At 47.0% G+C, this 14,966-nt stretch overlaps 1 protein-coding gene across 2 annotated transcripts in view; it reads right to left on the minus strand.

Annotated features, from left to right (window-relative positions):
* Window positions 1-1,148: 1,148 nt before the first annotated feature.
* Window positions 1,149-14,966, minus strand: part of LOC146041707 (alpha-tectorin-like) — a 31,098-nt gene continuing 17,280 nt past the window's right edge. For both annotated transcript variants that reach the window (XM_083161620.1, XM_083161619.1), the window contains exons 4-8: window positions 14,460-14,590; window positions 9,393-9,671; window positions 7,479-7,619; window positions 4,373-4,526; window positions 1,149-2,368 (exon numbers count right to left, since the gene is read on the minus strand). In XM_083161620.1, coding sequence (XP_083017746.1) covers window positions 2,196-2,368; window positions 4,373-4,526; window positions 7,479-7,619; window positions 9,393-9,671; window positions 14,460-14,590 — 878 coding nt within the window. In that variant the 3' untranslated portion in view covers window positions 1,149-2,195. The remainder of the gene's footprint in view (window positions 2,369-4,372; window positions 4,527-7,478; window positions 7,620-9,392; window positions 9,672-14,459; window positions 14,591-14,966) is intronic.

Here is a 14,966-nt window from a genome sequence, read left to right on the forward strand (position 1 = left end):
ACAAGCTAACAGGTCCAAAATATTAGGTTACTGTATATCAGCAAGGAGAGTAGATAGGTGAAGACACATCCATCCCATGACATCATTTCTGTGTGGCTTCAATGTGTAGGCTCAGTGTGACTATCAGCAGGGTGACTATGAGCAGTGTGACTATCAGCAGGGTGACTATCAGCAGTGTGACTATCAGTGTGAAATGACCGTAGAATATTACAAGGAGACAATAAAAGCTTTGTGAATTTTGGAATTTCTAGTCCCTGAAATGTCATCATGGAGAGAGATTGAAGCAAATCATAAGATACACACAGAGCTACGATTATAGGACAAATCCAATCCCTCTCATTGTCGGCTCTGACCTATTCAGTTAGGTCTTGTATCAAACGCATATCCATCCAGAGCGGTGAGGAACCGTCTGCATTAAAAGGAAACCTTTTGGAGTCTGTAGTATTTAAGAAATCCTGCACATTCCACAACAGGGAAATGAGGAACAATTGAATAAGACCTGGAGTGAAACCCAAAATTTCCCCTCCCGCACAGTAATCCCCTTGTTTAACTGTATATGCCCCTTAGAAATACTGCTGACTTTCCAAGCGCATCTATCTTGTACTCACAGTGGATATAGTCATATAGTCAGGGCCAAATTAAGCCTTGGAGGTGCCCGGGGCATTTAAGACAAGGGGAAGGTACGGTCGGGGGGGAGGGGGGATTATATTCGATTATGCAAATCTCCCAACCTGACCCATTCCAGGAGCGAATACTTGGACTTCACTCTTAGTATATGATTGGTGTCACCTGTGTTAAACTATTTAATTGGTGTACATTGGAGTTAAACTAATAGTTTAACAGTACCCAGATATGCAGGGAGGGAGGAGGAAAAGCTGGGATCCCGGTGTCCCTTATTGCTCTCTCCACCTTCCTCTCTCTCCACTAGTCGGGAAGCTCCATCCAGCTGACATTCTGACTGCCTGGTTCTGCTGCTGCACAAGAGGGACAGATAGTGATATCAGAGTTCTATGGCTTAGGGCAGGGCTGGGCAACACCGGCCCTCCAGATGTTAATGAACTACACATCCCAGGATGTTTTGCATTAGTTTTGCTATGTGGCCATGCTGAAACTGATGCAAGGCATGCTGGGATGTGTAGTTCATCAACATCTGGAGGGCCGGTGTTGCCCAGCCCTGGCTTGGGGTACAAATGGGGGCCTGGGGTACAATATGCCCTGACAACTGGTTCACCCCAGAGAATGCACAAATTCTATTGAGCTGACAAGTTGCAATCTGAAAATCCCCCCCTCCCCCTGTTCTTTCTGTTAAGAATGAAGTTTTAAGTCCCATTATAAAAGTAAATATACAGTAGACATAAATAAAGGGAGAGGTAAATGGACGCGGGTACTATTCCTTTAATGTGTGATAGGCTAAGAGTAAAAGTCAGAATACTTCAATTTAAGGGGTAATACATCAATTGTTGCAACTCACAACTTTAGGACCTCTTTGGGTCATGTATGAAGAAGAAGACTTTCTCTGAGATGTAGAAGGCGGGACGTAATGTCACTCAAGTGCGGAAGCCGTGCGGGATGCCCGACGAATTTAGATGTTTTTTTTTAAAAAAAGGCAATCACTTAAAAGGTATGATTTTGCCTTGTAAGTGATTGCCACTTTAAAAAAAGTCCAAGTTCAGCCGGCATCCCGCTCGGCTGACAAACTTGGGCGGTGTTACATCCTGGAGCAAAGCTAGGTTTAGAATTAGAATACTGACAGCAGCACAGGGAAAAGGGTGGGCTACAGGTGAAAGAATTTGGACTCATTGTGTTAATGGTTTTCGTCATGCAATGTGAAAAGTGGAGTACTGTATGGTCTAACCCAGTGGCGACTCCATGTGGGGAGGGGGGGCACAGCACCGTTTAAATTTCGAACAGGGGAGCCACACCCACTGCCAGTAAGTCAGTTGGAAATGGCAGTTGGTGGCAGTGGGTATGGCTCCCTTATTTCAATTTTGAAATTTGCTACAGCCCCACCTCTGGAGCCGCCTTTGGTCTTACAGCTTTCCTAGTAGATTATTATAAGGCAATGGTAGAAGGTAGGATCTATACTCTGGGTCTAAATAACATGATCTAAATGAGCTGATTGGCTGGAGAAAGAATGCAAGCAGGGATACATGTCTGCGGCTCTGGGACGCATCAACAGGGCGATAGGCTGAGACCTAACAGTCCTCTTCGTTGATCTGGCACAAGAAGTTGCGGCCTGCAGGCAGGCAGACCTGGCCTTCGTCGCATGGCTTGGCTTCACACTGCACTCTGCCATCAAACTTGCAGGAACATTTCTGGCTGCATTGGTCGTCAGTCCACACCGTTTCTCCGAATTGCATGGAGCTGTCTAAGGATGGAACAGTAACAAAGAACAAGTGTAAGGTTTATACTGGTATCAGTGTGGATAAGAATCAATTATAGACAGGTTTACTGTATATGGCAGAGGCAGATTTAGACCTCATGGGGCCCTAGGCAAGATACCGGTGTGATACCAGTGTGGAATGATGGGGGGAAGAATGCTGGAGTGATAGGAGTGTGGAAAGATGGGAGCTGGATGCTGTGGGGACAGGACACTGGAATGATGGGGGACAGAATGCTGGAGGGACAGGACACTGGAGTGATGGGGGACAGAATGCTGGAGTGACAGGAGTCTGGAATGTTTGGGGGCAGGATGCTGAAGTGACAGGAGGCTGGAAAGATGGGAGCTGGATGCTGGAGGGACAGGACGCTGGAATGATGGGGGACAGAATGCTGGAGTGACAGGAGGCTGGAATGATGGGAGCTGGATACTGGAGGGACAGGAGTCTGGAATGTTTGGGGGCAGGATGCTGGAGTGACAGGAGGCTGGAATGATGGGAGCTGAATGCTGTAGGGACAGGACACTGGAAGGTTTGGGGGCAGGATGCTGGAGGGACAGGAGGCTTGAATGATGTGGGAATAATGATGGAGGGACAGGAGGCTGAAATGATGGGGATCAAAATGCTGGAGTGACAGGAGGCTGGATTGATTAGGAACATAATCCTGGAGTGACAGGAGGCTGGATTGATTGGGAACAGAATCCTGGAGTGGCAGGAGGCTGAAAAGATGGGAGCAGAATGCTGGAGACAGTGGCCGGTGGCTGGAATGATGGCAGGTGGATACTGGAGGGACAGGAGTCTGGAATGTTTGGGAGCAGGATGCTGGAGTGACAGGAGGCTGGAATGATGCAGGAATAATGGTGGAGGGTCAGGAGGCTGAAATGATGGGGGACAAAATGCTGAAGTGACAGGAGGCTGGATTGATTGGGGACAGAATGTTGGAGAGACAGGAGGCTGGAATTATGGGGTGCAGAATGCTGGAGGGACAGGAGGCTGGGATGATGGGAGCTGGATGCTGGAGGGACAGGAGGAATGTTGGGACAAGTGAACATTGGAATGTTGGTCTGCATTAATTGTGCCGACATGGTCAAAATGCTGAAACGGCCGAAATGCTCACTTTTAAAAATGTCAAATGTCAAAATGTCAACATTTTGATGTGTAGGGCATGAGTCATACACAATTCTGTTCAAGAAAGTTGTCAACATTTTTCAATTGCCCACGCATCCTCATCCCTAAAAATTCATACTGCCCATTTGTCCCATTGGGTGTGTATGTAGAGTCGCAAGACCCATTCAGATGCCTGGCTTTAGAAGTGTATTGGACATGTACTGGTCATTTTTTTTTTTTTATGGGCATGTACTATGGGCAGTGGGCATCCTTTATCTTGTGGGCGGTGGCGTTAAGTGCTGCCACCCATTCAGGATATCAACGGCATCTTTTATCTTTGAGACTCTTCATCGCTCCTTCATCACCATTTGACTGCCACCCTGGCTAATATTAGCCAGGTACACAGGGATGAGGCGATGATGCAGTAAGCCACTATTGGTTCACCACGCCATCTTGGATTCTCAAAAATAGCTGTGGTGACTCAGTCGCAGCTCAATCCATTGTCACCCAATTTTCTTGTAATGGCTAATATCGTGCAAGGCCAGGGAGTCAGTCTGAAGCTGGAGGAGCACTGAAGAGCTCCAGAAAATGAACACACCGCAGAAGTCCTTGATGGGAGGTGGCCATGCAAAAGAGCTTAAGGTTGCCGCCACCCAGGTGAACGTTGAAGAAGTAGACATGTAAACCCAGAGGTCACCGCCTCCTGTAGATGAAGATGACGTATAATTCGGCCTACTATCATTTTAAACGATGACGTAATATAGATTATTGTGTATTTAGTAGAAGGGAGGGACTTTGGGATGTGATATCTGAATGATTTATTAATGACCAACAGCAGTGAAAGAGGAGACAGATCCTAGAGTTTGCTAATGCGTAAGAAAGGTTACCTTTGTGCATGCAGCCAGTTGGCAGCTGAAAGTGATCCACTCGGAAGACCCAACGGCCTGGGCAATTAACGTTGCTGGTAGATTTAATGTTCACAATGTGAGCTGTTCTGGAGCTGGGCATATTAAAGAATTCCTCGTCTGTGTTGAATCCAGCCTGCGTGAGGGAATTAATTACTGAAGTTCTGTATAGTCAACAATCCTGACAGCCATGCCCAATTGAATGATTGGAACATAATATACTGTGCGGGCGAGACATAAAGTAGAGGGAGAAAAAGTACCAAGCCATCAGGGTATTTCTAGCTGATGGGCTGCCACACTGGGCCAGATTCATGTTTGGGTGGAATTGGCTAGGCTGCGTAACCATCCATGGACTGTGTTCGACAACGATGACCATGGACCCATCACGCCTGAAAATGGGGGGCCACGCCCCCCATATATTGACATATATATAAAAAACCTGTCTGTTGGTGCCTACCTACTGCCGTATATATAATTCCAGTCTGCTGGTGCCTAGTACTGACATATATATATTTGGTACTTGTTTTCTAGCACGGCGCCCACGATTTTGATCTTACAGCATCTTATACATCTCATCGCATTGCATACAATATAGCGGCATGCGAATCGATGCAATTCGATTTTTAATTGTACATGCACCCAGATGGGTGCTTACAATTTTAAATGCCCCCCATTGTGAACACCACCCCCACTATCAACGCCAACCCGAAGCGTGGCGTGCGTAGCGTCCTCCGACCTTTTCATAACCCCACTATCCACGTCAGCGTGGAGTTGATTTTAGATAGTGTGGCGAGCGCAACGAGCCCCGCGAGGGGACGCGGATGACATAACATGTATTCCGCTGAGCTCGCCACGCTTTGGGCTCGGTGTCTTTCTGCGCTCGCCACACTATCTAGAATAAACTCCACGCCGACGTGGATAGTGGGGGTATGAAAAGGTTGGAGGACGTGTACCGCGCCCCTCGCGGGCTCGCAGCGCTCGCCACGCTTCGGGTTGCCGTTGATAGTGGGTGTGGCGTGGACAATGGAGGTGCATTTAACATGGTAAGCACCCATCAGGGTTGTACAATTAAAAATCACATTGCATCGCATGCCATTTGCTGGCATGCGATGCTGTGTGTTATTTAATTGTACAATCCGGCTCATTTACCCGATTATCGCATCGCATACCATCGCATACTTTATGTAATGGTATGCGATGGGCACGGTGCTAGGAAACAAGTACCATATATTTATATATATATATATATATATATATATATATCTGCTGGTGCATACCTACTGATGTACATATAAAACCTGTCTGCTGGTGCATACCTACTGATGTACATATAATACCTGTCTGCTGGTGCATACCTACTAATGTACATATAATACCTGTCTGCTGGTGCATACCTACTGATGTACATATAATACCTGTCTGCTGGTGCATACCTACTGATGTACATATAATACCTGTCTGCTGGTGCATACCTACTGCCCTATATATATAATACCTGTCTGCTGGTGCATACCTACTGCCGTATATATATAATACCTGTCTGCTGGTTCATACCTACTGACGTACATATAATTCCAGTCTGCTGGAACCAATCATTTCATCCACAGTTTTGTAGGCCCTGTGGCTGAAATGATTGGTTTGTTAAAGTGTGCATGTCCTATTTCCGCAACATAAGGCTGGGAGGGCACAAGGACAATTCCATCTTGCACCTATTTTTTTCTTTGCATTATGTGCTCTTTAGTCCCTAGATTTTCAAACTGCCATCCTGTCTGCCGCTGCAGTGCCACCCCTAGATGGGCCACGTGTTTGTGCCGCACACTTGTATCGCTTATCATAGTCATCAAGCTACCTCGGTGCAACCTTTTGGCCTAAAGAACAATATTGTGAGGTGTGAGGTGTTCAGAATAGACTGGAAATGAGTGGAAATTAATGTTATTGAGGTTAATAATAGCGTAGGAGCAAAGAAACCCCACATTTCTGTGATTATAGCCGTTTTTATTCTTTTTTTTTTTAATCAGATGTTCCCAAAATCTTGAGGGTGGTGTTTTGGCAAAACTCATTAGAACCCAACACCTAAATGTAATCAGAACCCTAAACGCGAAAAGTGTCCGGTGCTCATCCCTAATCAGAACAACATAAATTAGGCCGTTTTGCTGAATTCAATACCGTGGCACTCTGGGAGATACGACTGCAAGAGTTCATGGGGGTTAATCAGACCTGGCATGATTTGGCAAAGCCCTGCAATCAGACAGCCACCACCCAGAGTGAAATCCCGTCCCGTCTGTGAATGGCTTGTGAAAATCACCCTGATTGGAGGCCAGCCGCAAATCCATTCGCAACTCGCTCACCTCTGAATGATTTTCTCAGTCTGTGCGTAACCCAGGACCTACTCTTCCTGTGTGAAAGAAACAGGCTGATCAGGGTCGGAGCTGTTATCACAGACCCTCCCAGGCACGCCTGCGCCTTTCCTGACACAGCTGGATGACGCGCACAAATGCCGACTTCCTGTCAATCAACTTTGGAACGGCTTGCGATCAGAAAATGCTGAATGGCCTCGCCAATGTGCTCTACGACCTACATGCATGTGCAGTCGTTTGATCATCGTCCACCTAGCAAAATTGCAGGGATGCGATCAGCTCTGAATAACCCCATAGTACTTTGTGCCAATAATCCTAGAAATATGCAATATGTGTCAAAGCTTCCGGCTTCCGGGACACACAGTTGGACTTTTGGACGCTATATTGTTCTTTGAGGATGGGAGGCTCCAGTGAGGGGGGGGGGGGGTTGCAGCACAGTCCAAAATTCAAATATGGGTGCCCCACCAACTGCCAGTGAGTCTGTTTGACATGGCAGTGGGTGGCGCTCTTCTATTTGAATTTTGAACTGTGCTGCAGCCCCATCTATGAAGCCTCGTCTGTCTATGATGCATGGACCTCCTGACTTAAGCCACAAGTTGTGGCATGCTCCTAGCAGTGGCGACAGCAGGAAACAAGCCATCACAATGTTCTTTTATCCATATCCCCAGGAAAGGCGGTGTGAGAAATATGACAATAACATGGAACATGCGTCCAGCATCCAGTAAACATACCTGGGCAGGGGTACCACCAAGACCTGTCTTAGGATCTCCGCCACTTGCTGTGCCCGTTGTCCACTGCATATCATGGTAGTTAAATATAACCACACATCTTTGGAAACTGTCAGTTATAAGGACACACTGGTAGGTGTTTGTCTAGCAGGAAGAAAGAGAGAACAGTCTTTGTTACATCCCCGGATGACAGCAGTGTGGCCAACCAGTGGCTCTTAGAACCTGTAAATATAGCTCAAAGCTCTAGCTGCTTCTGAGAAAGTCAAAGGTAGAGTTGGCCCCAGCTGGTTATTCTCAATCAGAGTCTATGGACAGATGAAAAGGTAAGTGGGGGAAATGTCACATGCCCATGTCACATGCATCTGATGGCCATTTGGAGAGCATCCTATAGGCATATGAGGACATCTGATGGGTATCTAGGTGGCATGTGGGGATTCGTTATGGGCATGAAAAGGCATTTGTGCCATGCCATGTGGGCTTGTTAGATCTGTGGTGTGTGTGTAGGCAGGTCTGACAGGCATACAATGCGAATGTTTGGAGGTCTGGTTGAATTTCAGAATGTTTCACGTGCATATGAAAAGACCTTAGGACATAAAGGAAGATCTGATGGAATATGGGGTGGTCTGATGGAATATGGGGAGGTCTGATGGAATATGGGGAGGTCTGATGGAATATGGGGAGGTCTAATGGAATATGGGGAGGTCTGATGGAATATGTGGAGGTCTGATGGAATATGGGGAGGTCTGATGGAATATGGGGAGGTCTGATGGAATATGTGGAGGTCTGATGGAATATGGGGAGGTCTGATGGAATATGTGGAGGGTCTGATGGAATATGGGGAGGTCTGATGGAATATGGGGAGGTCTGATGGAATATGGGGAGGTCTGATGGAATATGTGGAGGGTCTGATGGAATATGGGGAGGTCTGATGGAATATGGGGAGGGTCTGATGGCATGTAGAGGTTTTAGGACATGTGAGGAAGTCTGTGGAGAGTTCCAATGGGCATGTGGGGAGGTCTAATGTCATATGGGGAAGTCTTATGGAAATGTTAAGTACTGAGAAAAGCTGCAGTGGCATGTTTGGTGACTTGGTGGGCATGTAAGCCCACGGGGTGTAGGATTACCATATCATTCCTTCAATAATGGACACGTGAATTACATAGGTTCTGGGGCTGATTAAAACCAGATTATATGGAGACTAAAAGGACAATCAGTCATAGGGATAAATGTACTGTACTAAGATGGGAGTTCTATTGAAGATGGGATGTTACTCATAGCAACCAAACGGATACGAATACTTGTTTATTTAGCACCTTCTAGAAGATAATAGATAGAATCTCAATGGTTGCTATGGGAAGCATCCCATCTTAGTAAATTGACCCCACAGTATCTGTTTAATACAAATGTCCCTTATTAATGGTATGATCCACCAATCATGAAAATGCCAATACAACACCTCAAGGGCTGGTCACATACAGTAAAGATTGTTTCATCTGTCACAACGATCTGCCCAAAACTGGCTATCTACTGTACAGCCTTAATTGGTCTTCAAAATCCAACATGTTGGACCACCAGATTCACAGATCCCAATAATTTTATGAACGGAATCTGCCATTGATGAACCCAGTGCTTGAATGCAGATGTAGCCATGGGCGAATTCAGGGGGGGGGGGGGCACCCGGGCACAGGCCCCCCCTGTCATTTTATCCTGGATCCGCCCCTGGATGTAGCGACCCCTTATCATATGAAATACAAAACTCCAGCTAGCTAGAAGTAGCCACTAGGGAATGCCCCAGATGTGCACATCACTCTTGGGGCACTAAGCTGTCTCTGTGCAGGGGCTGTACGGAAGGCGGTAGCGGTCGAGCAGCGGCTTAGTACAGTCTATGACAAGCACAGTTCTGGTTTGGGCACTCACCTTGTTTGATTCAGTTCCATGATACGCCACCTCATGCCATGTCACTATCATGGCCCACACAGCGCTGTACTTTAATTCTACAAAATATTTGTTCACATCGCCTGAAAGCTGCTTCAGCATCTCTTTATCATTGATCTGTCTATAAAATATATTCCCGTATTCTTCGTTATCCACATCTGCCCAATAGGGACAGATTAGATTGTAACCCTTAATGGGGAATCCATCCGGAGTATACGCCTCCATTTCCTTTCCGAATGAGACTAAACCATTGTTGCTTATCTGAGAGAGAAAATAAATATTCAGTCAGAGGCCTGCAAATGGCAAAATGTGTGATCGTGCAAATAGCTGTTGGAGAAAGCACTATACATATATAAAATTATTATTATTATGTTTTTTGGATTCAGACACTCACACAGGATCAGCCACTCACATATGCTCACCCACAGGATCAGCCACTCACACGGGATCAGCCACTCACATGGAATCAGTAAGAGGATCAGACACTGAAACAGGATCAGCCACTCACATGGAATCAGACAAAGGATCAGACACTCACATGGAACCAGTAACAGTATCAGACACTGACACAGGATCAGACACTCACACAGGATCAGCCACTCACATATGCTCACCCACAGGATCAGCCACTCACACGGGATCAGCCACTCACATGGAATCAGTAAGAGGATCAGACACTGAAACAGGATCAGCCACTCACATGGAATCAGACAAAGGATCAGACACTCACATGGAACCAGTATCAGTATCAGACACTGACACAGGATCAGACACTCACAAATGTTAAGCCACTTACACAGGATCAGACACACGGCATCAGACACTCACATGGGATCAGCCACTCACACGGGATCAAGCACAGGATCAGACACTCACAAAGGAAAAGCAACGTACAGGGGATCAGACAAGGCATCATACATTTACAAATCATGGAATCAGACAAAGGATCAGACACTCACATGGAACCAGTAACAGTATCAGACACTGACACAGGATCAGACACTCACACAGGATCAGCCACTCACATATGCTCACCCACAGGATCAGCCACTCACACGGGATCAGCCACTCACATGGAATCAGTAAGAGGATCAGACACTGAAACAGGATCAGCCACTCACATGGAATCAGACAAAGGATCAGACACTCCCATGGAACCAGTAACAGTATCAGACACTGACACAGGATCAGACACTCACACAGGATCAGCCACTCACATATGCTCACCCACAGGATCAGCCACTCACACGGGATCAGCCACTCACATGGAATCAGTAAGAGGATCAGACACTAAAACAGGATCAGCCACTCACATGGAATCAGACAAAGGATCAGACACTCACATGGAACCAGTAACAGTATCAGACACTGACACAGGATCAGACACTCACACAGGATCAGCCACTCACATATGCTCACCCACAGGATCAGTCACTCACACGGGTTCAGCCACTCACATGGAATCAGTAAGAGGATCAGACACTGAAACAGGATCAGCCACTCACATGGAATCAGACAAAGGATCAGACACTCACATGGAACCAGTATCAGTATCAGACACTGACACAGGATCAGACACTCACAAATGTTAAGCCACTTACACAGGATCAGACACACGGCATCAGACACTCACATGGGATCAGCCACTCACACGGGATCAAGCACAGGATCAGACACTCACAAAGGAAAAGCAACGTACAGGGGATCAGACAAGGCATCATACATTTACAAAGGATCAGCCAATAACACACGATCAGCCACTCACCTGGAATCTGACCCAGGATCAGTCATTCACACAGGCTCATCCACTCACTCAGGATCAGACAAAGGATCAGCCACTCATGCAGGATCATCAACTCACACAGGATCAGACATTAACACGAGATCAGACACTCACACAAGATCAGCCATTGTCTAGGGCAGCAAACAGTAAGCCCGTCCCCACCAGAGTAAAATCTCTCCCCTGTGCATCGCAGTTGCACCATCAAATGAATTTCTGCACCACCCCATTCTCTGTGTGCAGCACCGTGTAAACCAAGACTTATTCGGCAAGGTGATAGCCATGGGGAGATCAGGCCCACTGCTGACGTTCGTGCCCCTCCCTGCCAATGGCCAGTATTTGTCTGCGTTTTGCAGCAGCACTCCCAGAAAACTCCAGCGTGTAGCCTGTCAATCCTCTTGCTTACAAGGGGACTTAGTGCGTGCACATGCGCAGTCTACAGATCATCGGCACGGCTGTGAATTTGCAGCACTGTGACAGGATCTGAATTGGGCCCTTTGTTTAATAACCCTTTCAGAGCACACCTAATTACCGGGTTCATGCCGGTTTGTTGTAGGTTCGACCCGGTAATTGGTGTAATCTGAAAGGGTTTACCGGGTCCAGCAAACTGGCAGCAACCCAGCATTATGTACAGGTAAAAAAGATGGGTTCTTACTGGTTCGTTATTGGGTTGCTGTGCAGTGTGAACGGGTTAACCAGGTTGAGCGACCGGGTTCCTGTTCACACTGATAGAGGAGGCAGTGCTTGGAGCAGTGCCAGCTCCAAGCACTGCCTCCTGCCCCGCCACTGGTGACTCTCCACCGCATGAAGTCAGTGAACCACCAATATTGCCGGGTCGCTGTAGGGATCTGAACAGAGCAAAATGCAGGGTCGAACTGGGACTGAACCATTTCAATGTCCCGGTGCGACCCTGCATTTTGCCATGTGAATGCAGTATAGGGTTAGGAAAAGTACCTGGAAAATGATAGCAACTGGTGTGAAAGCAAAGGAGCAGTCAACTAGTGTGAAAGCAAAGGAGCAGACTTGGAACAATGAAGACAACGAGGTGTAACCTCAGTAAGTAAGTGAGCAAAAATAATTTTAATTATATAAGTGAAATAAGAAAAACAAAAGACAGATCTCAATCCAATTAGCTACAGATAAGATACAAGGACATTCATAAAAATGTGGTGTATAACAGTATATACTAGAAGAACTTAAAAATGTGCTGGCATCACCAATAACATTATTATTCAAGCTACAGGAGGAATTCCAGTGCACAGAAAATTAGTGACCATAGTACCACTGCACAAAAGTGGTAGCAAGGAAAAGACAAACAACTACCAACCAGTGAGTCTTAGCAGTAGTCGGGAAATTGATGGCAAAACACTTAAAAGAAATGCATAATATCTCAAATGCACCAAGTTTTCGGCTCCCACACAACATGGAATTTCCTCTGAGGGAAGATCATGCCAAACAAAGGTGTCAGGTTTGGGCCTGTCTGCACTACTGCACATGTTTGGCTCCAGCCCACTGGAAAAGTATTGCAAAATTGCCTAAATAAATGTTCGGAGGCTTTAGGCAGAAGCAATGAAGAACATATTTTGTCCACAATGGACAGAGATTCTGATCCTCCTTTCCAGATAAAGAGTTTCCGGTACTTGTGTATTTTGGCGGCGCCCGATTTGTGCATCATACGATGATCGTATCGCATTGCATGCCATGTACCCGATGGCATGCGATGCGATGCGACGCGATTTTGACCCCCTATACGATGAAAAATCGTATAAGCACCCTAAAGGGTGCTTACAGTGTTAAATGCACCCCCACGCCACCTCCCCCACTATAAACGTGAAGCCGAAGCGTGGCAAGCGCAGCGAGCCCGCGAGGGGTGGCGGTACGCGTCCTACGACCTTTTCATACCCCCACTATCCACGTCGGCGTGGAGTTGAGAATAGATTAGTGTGGCTCGCTGCGCTCGCCACCGAGCCCGAAGCGTGGTGAGCGCAGCGAGCCCCGCGAGGGGCCGTGGATACCTTCACAGGTAAACGCGTCCCTTCGCGGGCTTCACAGGTATCCGCGTCCGCTCGCCACGCTTCGGGCTCGGTGGCTCGCTGCGCTCGCCACACTAATCTATTCTCTACTCCACGCCGACGTGGATAGTGGGGGTATGAAAAGGTCGTAGGACGCGTACCGCCACCCCTCGCGGGCTCGCTGCGCTCGCCACGCTTCGGGTTCACGTTTATAGTGGGGGGGCGTGGGGGTGCTTTTAACATTGTAAGCACCCATTAGGGTGCTTAACATTGTATAAGCACCCATTATGGTGCTTATACAATGTTTAATCGCATCGCATCGTATGGCATTGTATGCCATGTACAATGGCATACAATTTGAAAATTGTATGCCATCGTACACTAAGCACCGAAATCGCGTCGCATCGCATACCATCGCATGCGTTATGGTATACGATGTGATGGGCGCGGCCAAAATACACAAGTACCGAGTTTCCCAGCTCTCTGCTCTTTCCTTCATTATCATAGTCAGTTAAGAGGAGCTAGCGAGATGGAAGAGCTGTAGCTCCTCATGATCATAGCTAGTTGAGACTCCTCAGACGGAAAAGCCATAGCTGAGGGGAGCATATGCCACAGTTGTAAAGGTGCTGGAGAGAACTGCGAACAGGTTGTTGTGAAGGCAACGGGGGAGAACTTGAGTTGGTTGGGTGGGAGGAGGTACCAGAGAGAATCCTGAGTGAGGGAAATGGCTTAGCTAGAGGACACTGGGAAAGAGAGTGGAATAATACGCCTGAGTTGTAAAGGTGCTGGAGAGAACTGGGAACTGGTTGTTTTGAAGGAAACGGGGGAGAATTTGGGTTGGTCGGGATCGTGGAGGCACCAGAAAGAGAAACTTGGGTTGAAGTGCCTTAGAGGACCCTTAAAAGAGGGTAGGGAGTTGTGCCACAACTTTCCATTCATTCAATTCAGTTAACCCGTTCACACTGCACAGCAACCCAATAACGAACCAGTAAGAACCCATCTTTTTTACCTGTACATAATGCCGGGTTGCTGCCAGTTTGCTGGACCCGGTAAACCCTTTTAGATTACACCAATTACCGGGTCGAACCTACAACAAACCGGCATGAACCCGGTAATTATAGGCAAAAAAAATTGTGTTTAGACGATTGCTTTGATGTTAGAATCATGACTCATAACAGTTCCGAATCAAAGACCTCAAAAAGGGCAGGGTTTATGCAGAAGTGGGCAGAGCTCTGGAAGGGTATGATAAGTACTTACATAACAGTGTCTGTAGGTTTTATTGAAGAATTTGAATGAATGCGCCAGGTCAATTTTGTCGGTTCCACCGTCATCCTCTTGCTCAGTTACCAGATCATTGTAAGCAGGACCATACGGATACATAAGGGAACCTAAGAGTGGAGAGGGAGAATTACAAAATATAAAAGGGTAATTTTACTCATGTTAGAAAAATAAAGTGTCAAAAGTCACCCCCGTAGCAATTAGGGCTTGATTAAGTGACATATGCTTAACAGTGGTAGCTCCAGAGGTTGCAGCATAGACCTACCCACTGCCAGAGAGTACATTTGGAATGGCAGTTGGTGGCAGTAGGTGTGGCTCCCTTATTTGAGTTTTGAACTGTGCTGCAGCCCAGCCTTCTTTGGCCCTGGGCACTTTAGACAGGGGGCCCCCTCTGACTTGTCATTACTGGCCACAAACTGCATGGGAGAATATTACTGTAAAGGCAGTATAAACTTGGTCAATGGGTAACTGCAGGGGGGGGGCTGG

Source organism: Crinia signifera, chromosome 19 (genome assembly GCF_055691185.1).
Source record: "Crinia signifera chromosome 19, ASM5569118v1, whole genome shotgun sequence".
Taxonomy (NCBI): Eukaryota; Metazoa; Chordata; class Amphibia; order Anura; family Myobatrachidae; genus Crinia; species Crinia signifera.